The sequence below is a fragment of the Miniopterus schreibersii genome (assembly GCF_964146895.1).
Source record: "Miniopterus schreibersii genome assembly, chromosome: 9".
Classification (NCBI taxonomy): domain Eukaryota; kingdom Metazoa; phylum Chordata; class Mammalia; order Chiroptera; family Miniopteridae; genus Miniopterus; species Miniopterus schreibersii.
This window is the reverse complement of record NC_138118.1, coordinates 46,922,720-46,934,814: the sequence shown is the minus strand read 5'-3', so window position 1 is coordinate 46,934,814 and position 12,095 is coordinate 46,922,720. Positions and strand designations below refer to the sequence as shown.

The 12,095-nt window shown below is 35.9% G+C and overlaps 1 protein-coding gene across 1 annotated transcript in view; it reads right to left on the bottom strand.

Moving 5' to 3' along the window:
• RSBN1L (round spermatid basic protein 1 like) overlaps positions 1 to 12,095 on the bottom strand; it is a 74,272-nt gene that overhangs the window by 25,589 nt on the left and 36,588 nt on the right. The window contains exon 3 of the mRNA XM_081147179.1: positions 3,190 to 3,830. Within this exon, the coding sequence (XP_081003305.1) occupies positions 3,190 to 3,830 (641 nt within the window). The remainder of the gene's footprint in view (positions 1 to 3,189; positions 3,831 to 12,095) is intronic.

Genomic DNA, 12,095 nt, shown 5'->3' with positions numbered 1-12,095 from the left:
ATGGCTGACAAATGGCAGAACCAGGACTAGACCCCTTCCCTTTCCATCCACCCCATATCAGAGTTCATTCAGCTACCCACACTAACCCAGTCACAATTCAATACATTGACTATAAAATAATTCTACAAATAAAATTTGCAAGAACAGTTCTCACATTCAGGATAAGAAAAGCCTCAAGTTATAAACTGGTTTAGCTCTAAATATATGTGTGTAAGTTAGTCCTGTAATTCATAAAGCATTTTCCCAAACAGAAAATTGTATAAATGGTTTTAAAAATTCATTTCTTGGAAGGATAACACAAAAATAGGTTAAGAAATAGAGCTTTTAGTGAGTCAAGAAATTTTAAATAAAACTAAACCACAATAAGTATGCTCATTTTTGTTCTACTGCTTGTTGCTGGATCCCATTCAGTTTCATAAAGCCAGTGCTTATGGACAAACCCTAGGTTACCTCCCAATATGCAGAAAACACTTCTACAGTCTCCCAAGCTCTTAAAACCAAGCAAACTAAGAATCCAGTGTGTAGGAAATATCATATGAACAATTCAGGGCAGCTTTTCACTAGATATTCTCCCCTACACCATAGGAATGACTGGATCTGGAGGTCTTGTAATAAAGGACATAAACCTTGCACAGGCACTGTCCTAACATTAAGTCTAAAGCTAAAGAGGTAAAAGCAGTCCTTGCAGCTGACAGATCACACAGATATGAGGGCCAGAGCCACAGCTGGTAATGAAGATGATGTATCTGCCTAGAGAGAGTTTCCTCTGCAATATGTATTAGCCACACACTCTGAATAGGTGATGGCAACCAGGGTAGGTGGCTCTTTGAAGGACTTGAGACCCACAACCTAGCCACATACTGGCATGATTAACAAGTCTCACGATGTCATTTCATTTAATAACAAAAGCATGGTTTTCACCCTGGCCTGCAGACTGAAGGGTCCCGGGTCCGATTCCGGCCAAGGGCATGTACCTCGATTACAGGCTCGATCCCCGGCTCCAGTTGGGGTGCATGTAGGAGGCAACCAATTGGTGTGTTTCTCTCACATAGATGTCTCTCTCTTTCTCTCTCTCTCTCTCTCTCTCTCTCTCCCTCCTTCATCCCTTTCCTACTACTCTCTAAAAATCAATGGAAAAAATATCTTCAGGTGAGGATTAACAACAAAAAGTACGGTTTTCATGCTATACTTACTACACAGTTAAGATGAAAATTCTTATCACTTAATAAAAAATTAATAATTCCTAACCTTAAAAGAAAATTTTAAAAGCAAATTGAAGAATTATGACATTTAAAAGATGACTAAAATAAACTTGCATAGTATGACAGTGATGTACTATAGTGGAAACCAATGAGACTGGAAGTCAAGGGGCCTAGTATAAAACCTGACAAACTCTAGCAGACATATAATAAATGGCAAATAAATGAATGATCTAGTACCCAAGGACTTTGGACAAGTTATTTCTTCTCTCACTGTATCTGCCTATTGCTAAAATTAGATTGTAATAAAGATTGAATGAGTTATTACATATAAAGTGCTACAGTAGTTCTTGACACAGTCAGTATTCAATAAATAGTAGACAGTATTACTAGATGCCAATCTGGTTTTACCACTAAACTTAGGTATAATCTCAGACAAGTTACTCAGACAAGTTATTCTGGAATTCTATAAAATGACAGGGGCTCTAAAAAATATTTAAATTCTGATTCTCAAACATATTATATTAATGAATAATTCCTATACACATACATTAAATCTTTAAGTACTACCATATTTTCCAGACTGTAGTATTTACAGAATATATACCAAACATACTGTGAGGGTGGGAGGTTTGATACGTGTGGAAATGACTGGACATCCAGACTATCACCTAAGGTGGGGACTATAACTTGAACACATATCAAATATATACTTATACTCAGAATAAGGAAAAGAGTCCTAGATGAAGATTAAGGAGATTTTGATCTATTCCTGGCACTGCTGCCAACCTTAAAACAGAAAGTTACGCCTATCTACGTTTGTTTGCTTATCTGTAAGTTGAGAAAGGTTGAGATAAAAGATCACTGAGATCCTTTTGAGACTTTCTCCACTTTTTCCTCCTTCCAAACTAGAATAATGTCATTTATTACTTAGAAAACCAGGCGTTTTAGCACCAATAAATGTGAAAATTGGCTGATTTCCTTTACTAAGCGGACCCTGATCTGAGAGAGAGAAAAAAGAGCACCGGCCTCTTACGTTTTAAAAATATTTTTATTGATTTGAGAGTGAGAGGAAGGGAGAGGGAGAGAGAGCAACATCTGGGGATCAAGCCTGCAACCTGGGCATATGCCCTGACCAGGAATCAAACCAGCAACCTCTTGGTGTATGGGATGGTGCTCACCAACTGAGCCACCACAGCCAGGACAGCACTGGCCTTTTACATGGGCCCGCATTTACTTTCAAAAGCCAGCAGACTACATTCTGCCTCTGCTTTCTAAAAGTACAGGGTGTCCCCCCAAAATATATTCACACACTCTGAATAATTATAAAGGCAGTGTTTATTAAAATACATTTCATTTTCAAAATTGAGCTGTCAGCTGTTAAAGTGTGTACACATTTTGGGGGGACACCCTGTATATTCACCATAGAGATGGGTAGGAAATGGAAATTAGCTCAATATATGCACTGATATGCATTTTTAGTGCATATGAATTTTCTCATATAATCACACAATCAACTGATAATCCCCTTGTTCTACAATATATTTAATAGTCAAAATGTACTCAGCATCTACTATGTGATGGATCCAGTGCTAAGCACTTTTAAGACATTGTCACATAAACCAAGAAGTTAATTTTAGATGATTTTCAGGTAAAGAAAACTTCTGTAAGGACTGGAAAACACAGGGCTAAATTCATTTTATTCATTTAATTTCCAAGGTAAATCCTTGCAAAAAACACACAATAGAATCTTAATTATTTCATAAATTACCTTTAAGAAAAAAACGAGTTAAGTAGAAATCAATTTAAATTCTGATGTTCACATCAAGAATGTAATTTATTCTTAACATTCCCAAGAGGTTTCATTTCATATATATATCTTACCTTTTTATTTCAAACCTATAGTGAAATGAGAAAAAAAGAACAGAAACTTGTCTAAAACATATAATTGAAAGTTTCTTTTTTTAAAAAAAAACTAAAAACCTCTTACCTGAGCATGAAAATTGGACATAGTTGTTGTCTCTATATCCTTCTTTCCCAAAATCTCCATTTTCACTGGTGAATTGGGAAAATTAAATGAAAAGTAGTCTAAAAAGTCAGGTAAATAAGCAGCTGCCCCATGAACAATACCCATTACATAGAAAGCTGCAGAGTTTTCATTTTCACTGAACACTAGACCCACAAACTCTTCTGCAAACCTTTCCATCTCCACAGGAGACAGGTGCGTGAGTTCATTACTGTAGGCATGGATAACTGCTGCACCTCCATTAGGCTGGTGCTCAATATGAATGAGCTGTTTGAACTCCAAAGTGTCCAACCTTTTGAGGTTATTCTGAACCCGTGGCTCCTTTAATGAGACAAATGGAAACTCACTGTTTTCTGGAATTTTGGAATCATAGTTCTTGGTATCCAAATTCTTTCCACTGTAATCCTTTATGTTATCATTTAGGATGCCTTTGGCTTCTTCATCTTCAACATCGGACAGCAATCCTGAGCAGATGGTTTGAATAGATTTGCTATACATTTTTGGACGCTTCCGTTTTTCATTCTCTTTGTGTTTCTTTTTCTTTTTCTTCTTTACCTTTTTAATTTGTAAGTCTTCTACATTTGTTTTTGGTTTCTCCTTCCCACCTGTTGGGAAAAATTTGTTTTTGAAACTCCATATTTTAGTTACTTAAAAAAACATGCTTTAGGAACTATTTTATAATAAGCAAAGTTTACTCAAAATTAAGTTTATATTTGGGTCTCATTTACACATTTTATGATACTCATACTTTAGTCACTCTTGGCTTCTCTCTCTCTCTACACACACACACACACACACAAACCAAGGCTTAAGACAAAGTTACACCTTTGTGACATGTAACAGATCCTCAATCACTGTTTACTGAGGTAATAAAATGAATGAATGTTTTAGAAAGCACAATCTTCAAATTTTAAATGTAGAAAATCAGAAATGAAAAGTTGAACAAAGGTCAACATGAACAATGCCCTCCAGATATTTCCCCATGATAGATAAAAATATATGATGATATATACAGGGTGTCCCCCCAAAAATGTATACACACTCTAACAGCTGATAGCTCAGTTTTGAAAATGAAATGTATTTTAATAAACACTGCCTTTATAATTATTCAAAGTGTGTGTATACACTTTGGGGGGAACATATACATATATATGTGTATACATATATATATTTCATCATATTTGTCTAAGTTCTTAAAAGTGCATATACGTATCAAGATTTATAAATCAGCCCCGGTCAGTGTGGGTCAGTGGTTAGAGCGCTGGTCCATGCACCTAAGGGTCACCAGGTTCAATTCCAGGTCAAAGGAATATACCTAGGTTGCAAGTGGAGGCGAGTGCAGTAGGCAACCAACTGATGTGTCTCTCTCACATTGATGTTTCTCTCCCTATGCCCCTTTACAAAATCAATGGAAAAACATACTCAGGTGACGATTAACCAGGGGGAAAAAAAAATTTGTAAATCATAAAAAGGGAAAAATACTTGCTTAGTATAAAAGCAACAAGTGTCCAGCCAGCATGGCTCAGTGGTTGAGTGTCAACCCTTGAACCAAGAGGTTACTGGTTCACCCAGTCAGGGCACGTAGCCAGGTTTTGGGCTTGATCCCCAGTAGGGGTCGTGCAGGAGGCAGCCATCAATGTTTCTCTCTATCCCCCTCTCTTTCTCTCTCTTTAAAAAAAAAAAAAAAATCAATAAAAACATATTTTTTAAAAAAAGCAACAAGCACAGCAATTCCTTAGCTTTTTTACCATATTTCCTTGAAACTACTCTTGCATCTAAAATGGGCTATTTTAGGTCCACTAGAGTTTACAAAGTTCCCAGTGAAGACCCCAGAAGATACCATAAAGGAAATGACAAAACAAGAATAATTTCTCATGTCTTAAGCACAAATGATACCCATGTACCAATAAAGAGATAAATTAAAAAGTTTTAAAAAATACAAGCATGGGGTATTATAACCTTATACATTAACAAGCTTCTGTAACCAAAGCAAGTTAAGTACACTCTATGTCCAGAAATTTAGAACTCCAAAGAATAAAAAATTAATCCACAGACTTTTTACAGCTCGAGAATCTAAGTGTACATATAAACACTTAACATTATCATAGTATATTTATTTTTATACAACAGGAAAAATTTAAAAAAGTAAACACTGTCCCAAGAAATTATGCTTCCTAAGATATTATGAAAAAGCCATTAAGCTGTTGAGAAAAAAAGGTATTCACTGTTTTCACCTGTTATTTCACTTCTATAAATAACCAGCCTGAACTTAATCTTCCCAACAAACTTCTTTACCTAAATTTTTCCATCTCCACATATCTCTTCTATTCCTATCTCCAGCGAGATGTCCTGCCTATTTTCCAAAAATAAGTCCCTCCCACCAACTCCAAAAACATTAGCTTAATAGTTCTCTCTCCTTTTCTTTTACCAACAAACTTCTTGTAAAGAACAGTCTATGCCCAACGCATTCTGGATTTTTCCCCCCCTTTTTTTTTAAATTTATCTTTATTGCTGTAAATATTACAGATGTCTCCTTTTTCCCCCATTGACCCCTTTGACCCCGTATCCACTCCGACCCAGGCCTTCACCACACTGTTGTCTGTGTCCATGGGTTATGCATATATGCATATAAATTCTTTGGTTAATCTCTCCCCACCCATCCACCCCCACCTTCCCTTTGAGATTCATCAATCTGTTCCATGCTTCTATGTCACTGAATCTATTTTGTTCATCAGTTTATTATGTTCTTTACATTCCACATATAAGTGAAATCACGCATTCTGTTTCTTTTGCCTACCATTCTTATCCCTTAAATTATGGGTCTGCTTCCAGTCTACTCAAGTTTTCTTTCCCAGAATATTAAAATATCAGTGATATTCTCTCAAAGTATTCTTCCTGATCTCTTCAAGGTTTGAAAGAATTATCCAACTCATCTTTGATTTTTTACTTCCTTGATACCTTTCCTTAATTTTTGGCCTAATTGCCTCATGACTGTCTCTCATCCTGAATGCTGGAGCCATATTAATCTTTATATTCTATATATTGTTTTGATCATATTTATCCCTTGACCTAACTATTTTCAATGCCTAACAAATAAAATATAACCTCTCCAGTCTGGAAGACAATGCCCTCAAGTACCTCTTGCTCTGGTCAACCTGCACTACTTATAATTTCTTATAAGACATACCTAGTTCTACCTTGTCTTTCTACTACTGACAAAGGCATTTTCTCTCCCTAAAATACACTTGCCTTGCCCAGTACTTACGATTGAACTCGTTCTTACTCATCCTTTAAAAACTGTCATTTCCTTCATTTTGCTTTCCTTCATCTCTCCAACTGGAACTGAGATTACTTCACTCTAAATTTATTGTTATTCTATATTCCAAATATACGAGAATATGTGGTATAGTCATATAAAGTTATCATTTTTTTCACTGATAGAATACCTGTATATCATATGTCCTTAGGACATTGTGTGAGTGAAACAAATAACTTTTATATAAATTCAGAGTGAAATGATACTTTCCGCCATCATGTGTCCCTCATGGCATTTAGAACACTGCTACAAATGAACATTTAATGAATCTATGAATGAAAAGATTTCTCTTACCAACAGACTACCTGAGGTTTATAGGTTTTTTCCCTTGCCTCCTTTTCAGTCAAAGTTTTCTACCATATGAATACCACTTAATCCTAACCCTGAAAACAAAAACCACAAAAATTCTCTCAAGTTGATAGCAATTCTAAAAAGGGAAAGTTTAATGTTAATAATAAACCATCACTTCTAAAAATTCACAAGTATGCAATGAGGACCAAAAATCTGTCAACATTATTGATTACACAAGTTTGTAAAGTCATAAAATACAAAGTCTTAACTATATACAATCACTTAAGGAATATATTAACAAATTCATTCTTGCTTCCCTGATATAAATTATCTAAACATCAGATCAGATTAATATCTTCAGAACAAAACTAATAATGAAAAAGAAAAACAGGGAGTTAATCAAAATGAAAGATAAAAGAGGTGCATATATATAAGCCAAATCCAAATGAGTCAAGGACAAAAGACAGTAGTCAATTAAAAAAACAGAACTTAGCCTGGCCAGTGTGGCTCAGCAACTGAGCATCGACCTATGATCCAGGAGATCTCGGTTTGATTCCCAGTCAGGGCACATGCCCAGGTTGCAGGATCGATCCCCAGTGGGGGACATGCCGGAGGCAGCCGATTGATCTATAACTCTCATCATTGATGTTTCTATCTCTCTCTCCCTCCCTCTCCCTTCTTCTCTCTGAAATCAATAAAAATATGTATTTTTTTAAAAACAGAACTTAAAAAAGTTTAAAGGACGTAGGTATAATTAATAACTAAACAGAAAATACATGTAAAATTACACAAATTAAATGGCATGCCAAAATAAACAGAATTTCATTTGAATGAAAATATGTTTAATATTCTATTACATATACGCCTAACACATTTTTTAGAAGTTAAAATAGAAAATATCCAATCATTAGACTACACATTACTTTGATATAAAATAGTCACAAAAGTCTATTTTCTAGTCATGAGGATGGATGAAAAGGGTAGTATAATAGAAACTGAAAAATGCAAACCAGTAGGGAATCAATCAAGAGATTCTTACATCAAACATCGAGAAATTAAATTCCCATGACAAACTACTCTGTAATTAGGTACTAAAGTGGGCAAGTGTGCTGAAAAGAGTTAACACCTTGCTGACCCATCATGAGGTAACTAGTGTCCGCACTTACATGAATTTAAGTAATTTTAAACACCTTGCTGAATAGTCACGACAGAAAAGTAGCAGGCTACTACTTTTCCGGCTAGTTCTGGCTCGAAATAGCCGGTCAGCAAGGTGTTTAATACAACATGCTTGAGACTGCTATCCTTAGAAAGGCCTGCTTACAAAGGTTGGCCATTAGCTGGCATCTGAGAACTTCTTTTTTGGGAAGGTTCCCATCATTCCCTGATAAGAGTGGTTCACTGTCCCTAAACTGTTTGTGCAAACAATACTGTTTGTTTCAAATACCTGTTTCCCTTTTGGGAGTCTGGAATTTTGATATATGCTATAGAAAGGGTCACTATGTGACCAGCCCCCAACTGAAACCCTGGGCATTTAGTCTCTAATGAGCTTCCATGGTAGACAACATTTCACATGTATTGTCACAATTCACTACTAGAAGAATTAAGTGCATCCTATGCAACTCAACTAGAAGAGGACTCTTGGAAGCTTTCACCTTGTTTCCTCCAGACATCATCTCATGTATCTTTTCCCTTTGCTGATTTTACTTTACACCCTCCACTAAAATAAATCATAGCCATGAATCAACAATAGGCTGAGTCCTGTGACTCCTAGCAAATCATCAAACTGGGGGTCGTCTTTAAGACACCCCCCACCAATGGACACAGGTAAAATGCATTCTTTACATTTCACCTAAACCGAGGCACCAGTATTCACTAGATAAAATTTTCAAGTTTTATATAGTCTCTCATTCATTTCCTGTCTTGGACTGACATATGAAATGGAGTACATGTATATGAAGGACATTTTTAAATACTTTAAAATAAGACCATTTTGAATATCAATGTTCTTCTCTTATACTAAAAGCCATTTCAAATACACATTACTCTAAATCTGTAATTCTTCAAATAATGCCTAATAAATTACTCCTATGTTGTTGGTTTTTAAGAATTTTGGTAAGTATCCATAACAAAATAGAATTGCTCTCTACATAATTTGGACCCTCAAAAAGTATAAAAGTAAAAGGTTTATGGGGGACCCTCCTCCCACAGATCCACAGATGCATGCATACCAGTGGGTCCCAGAGACAGATACATAGAGTACCACTGACACACACATGCACAAAGAGCCAGAGAAAGAATCAGACACAGAGAAAAATGTAGACACATACATGGCCAGAAAAAAAGAGGCACACAGGTAGAAACAAAAACCACACACAGAAATATACAAACTGCATGTGTTGTTAATCGCTAATTTTACATACATATATATACACACACACACACATATAAAGCAACCTTTAGAAATACAAATTAACTGGCATTAATTTCCACCACTATCCTTAGTATATTTTAGTGTTAATAAAAAAAAGATTGCCCTGAAAAACTGAATCTGATTTCATCTCTAATATAGGAATTAATACACAGTGGTACCTCGGTTTTCAAATGTAATTCATTCCGGAAGACCATTCAAATTCTGAAAGGTTCGAAAACCGAAGGATCAACAGCCAGCAGCTAGGCCTCAGGATCTTGCACTCAGCAGAAGTTGTATGGCATGTTCAACTTTCAAGGCGTGTTGGAAAGAGGAGCATTTACTTTCGGGTTTATGGCATTGGTAAACCAAAATGTTCGTCAACAGAGACGTTTGAAAACCAAGGTACCACTGCATGTAACTCCACTATCATACATGGGGAAAAAGTAGTAATTAGCTTAGCTATTTTCAGCCTTAGTATATGGACAGAAAAAAGGCCTTTCTTTTTCTTTGCTGTGGCCTTCCACAATTTATAAGAAACACCTGGTAATTAAACCCCAAGACTGTTGGATCCTCTGATTCTAACAGCCCCTCAGTTCAAACTGGAAGATAAGCTACTTTCAAGACTACATTCTTGCATCCACCCCCCTCTGCTGTTTTCACAACTCAGGGATAATCACCACCAAGGAGTTTCTAGTTAGTAGAAAGTTCCCTTCCCCTCTCCCCTTCAAACAAGCCACTTTTGCACTCTTCATAACTTTTGCTCTAAGCATGTTTTATAGGCTTGGGAAAAATACTAAGACACCTCCCTAAGACATCTGCCGGACAGTCTCCTGGAAAGCAAACAAAATACAATTTTTCAAGACAACCTCCCTGGTATCTGCTCAACTTCAAGACAACCCAGACCCTGCCCTTTCTTGTTGCCTATCAAGGTACCTGTTTAAAAGCAGACTGGCTTTTTTGTTTCTTGCCCCTGTATTGATTAGCAATGCATTGGCCCTTTCCCTTCTGGGGCAAGTAAAAATAAACTTTCTTTATGCATCTATTCTCTCAGCTGTGAAATCTTTCACAGCCCGAATCACGAGCCCAAACCCTATCACTTTGGTCTTTGGAGAATGACTGCTTTTTTTATACCTTAATATTTTCACTCTTCCTGCCATGAATTACCTACCTGTGACCTTTAGTACACTACCAATAACCTTAGACATTGGCTTCTTTAACCTGTTACACCTGCTTGCCAGCAAGCTTCTCTGATATGCTATAATGATAAAATATACTATAATCATAACATCTATGTTCTTAGAACTTATCAATAAATAGCAAAAAAAAAAAAAAGGCTGGAACACATAAGTATGCTCAGAAAAAGTAATTGGTAGACATTAGATATAAAATGATGAGCAAAATAAGCTTATAATTCAAATCTATTTGTTCCTTTAAACTATTCTGATAAGGTTTTCACCATTTACAAGATTTCTGAATAAAAACTTTTTAGCATATATATAACTGTGTATATATCTCTCTAGTCATATTCAACTTATTGCAGCTTTTAATAAAAATTTGGAAGAAATGAGATTGTTCTAAGAGTTAACATCTATTTTAGATGTTCCAAGTGCCATCAACAATCAATCAACGCCTGAGTGTGCCACAGCTTGCAACATTAACATTATCAGAAGATTATAAGGAGAAAATAAAAGGAAAAAGCCTATAAAGGAAAAAAAAGGGCACAGTTATACATAATGGTATACTGCCCCCACCAAAGTGATTCTGCTGTTGCTCTAGGACACAAATAACAAACGATGCCTTTTCCTGATGTAGGCTCACTTGGGAAATCACCACATACGCAGAGCAAATTGTTTCAGCTAGCTAGTAACAATAGCTAACACTTGGTTCTTACAATGGGCTAGGCACTGTTTCCCAAAATGAATCATGTTCTTATTCACTTAATTATCTATAAACTAGCCATTGAAGAGAGTAGTTTTGTTGGTGGTGATTTTTTGTGTTTTTTTTTTCATCCTCACCCAAGGATATTTTTTCCATTGATTTCTGGGGGGCATCTAAGTAAGAGAGATACATCGAATGGTTCACTCCTGCACTCACCCCAACGTGATGGAAACCTGCAACCAAGGTATGTGCTCTTGGCCAGGAATCCAACCCGCGACCCTTTGATCCAAGGGCCGATGCTCTAACCACTAAGGCAAACCGGCCAGGGCTGCTGCTGTTGTTTTTTAATCACAAGAGTTAATCTTTCATACATGTTTATAAGAAAGATTCTCATCCACTTATTAAATATCTGTGGGCCATACACTGTAGTTGGCATTTCCCCCATACTTCATCTCATTTAATCCTCACAACCATGTAGATAGTAATGACCATATTATTTACTTTCCACTTTATAGTAAATACATTCTCCCATTGTCATCCCAAAGGTTATCAATTCATTTCCAAATATACTTCATTTTTTTCCCTTATCATCATTAGGTTTCAGTTTAACTTAGTTCAAAATATCTCCTAAATTTTTTATCTACTTTAAATTCAAGGTTACTATTTCATATTACTAAAAAAAAATCTCCATTTTTAAGGTAATTTTTAATTTTGTTTGCATATGTAATGTCTAGATTCACATATTTCACACATTAATGGTATGTTAGGAATCTAACATTTAACCGAGTGGCAGGAATTTACATCACTGTACATTTAAGTGGATAAGAAAATAATTACTATTTGACTAAACCAATAGGGTAAAGTTAAGTAAACATTTCAAGCATTAATCATTAGCCTCTGTACAGCAGTGGTGTGGTAGACTTGATTCCTGCCTCAAAGGCTTACAATCTAATTAGAAAACACAGGTAAAACACA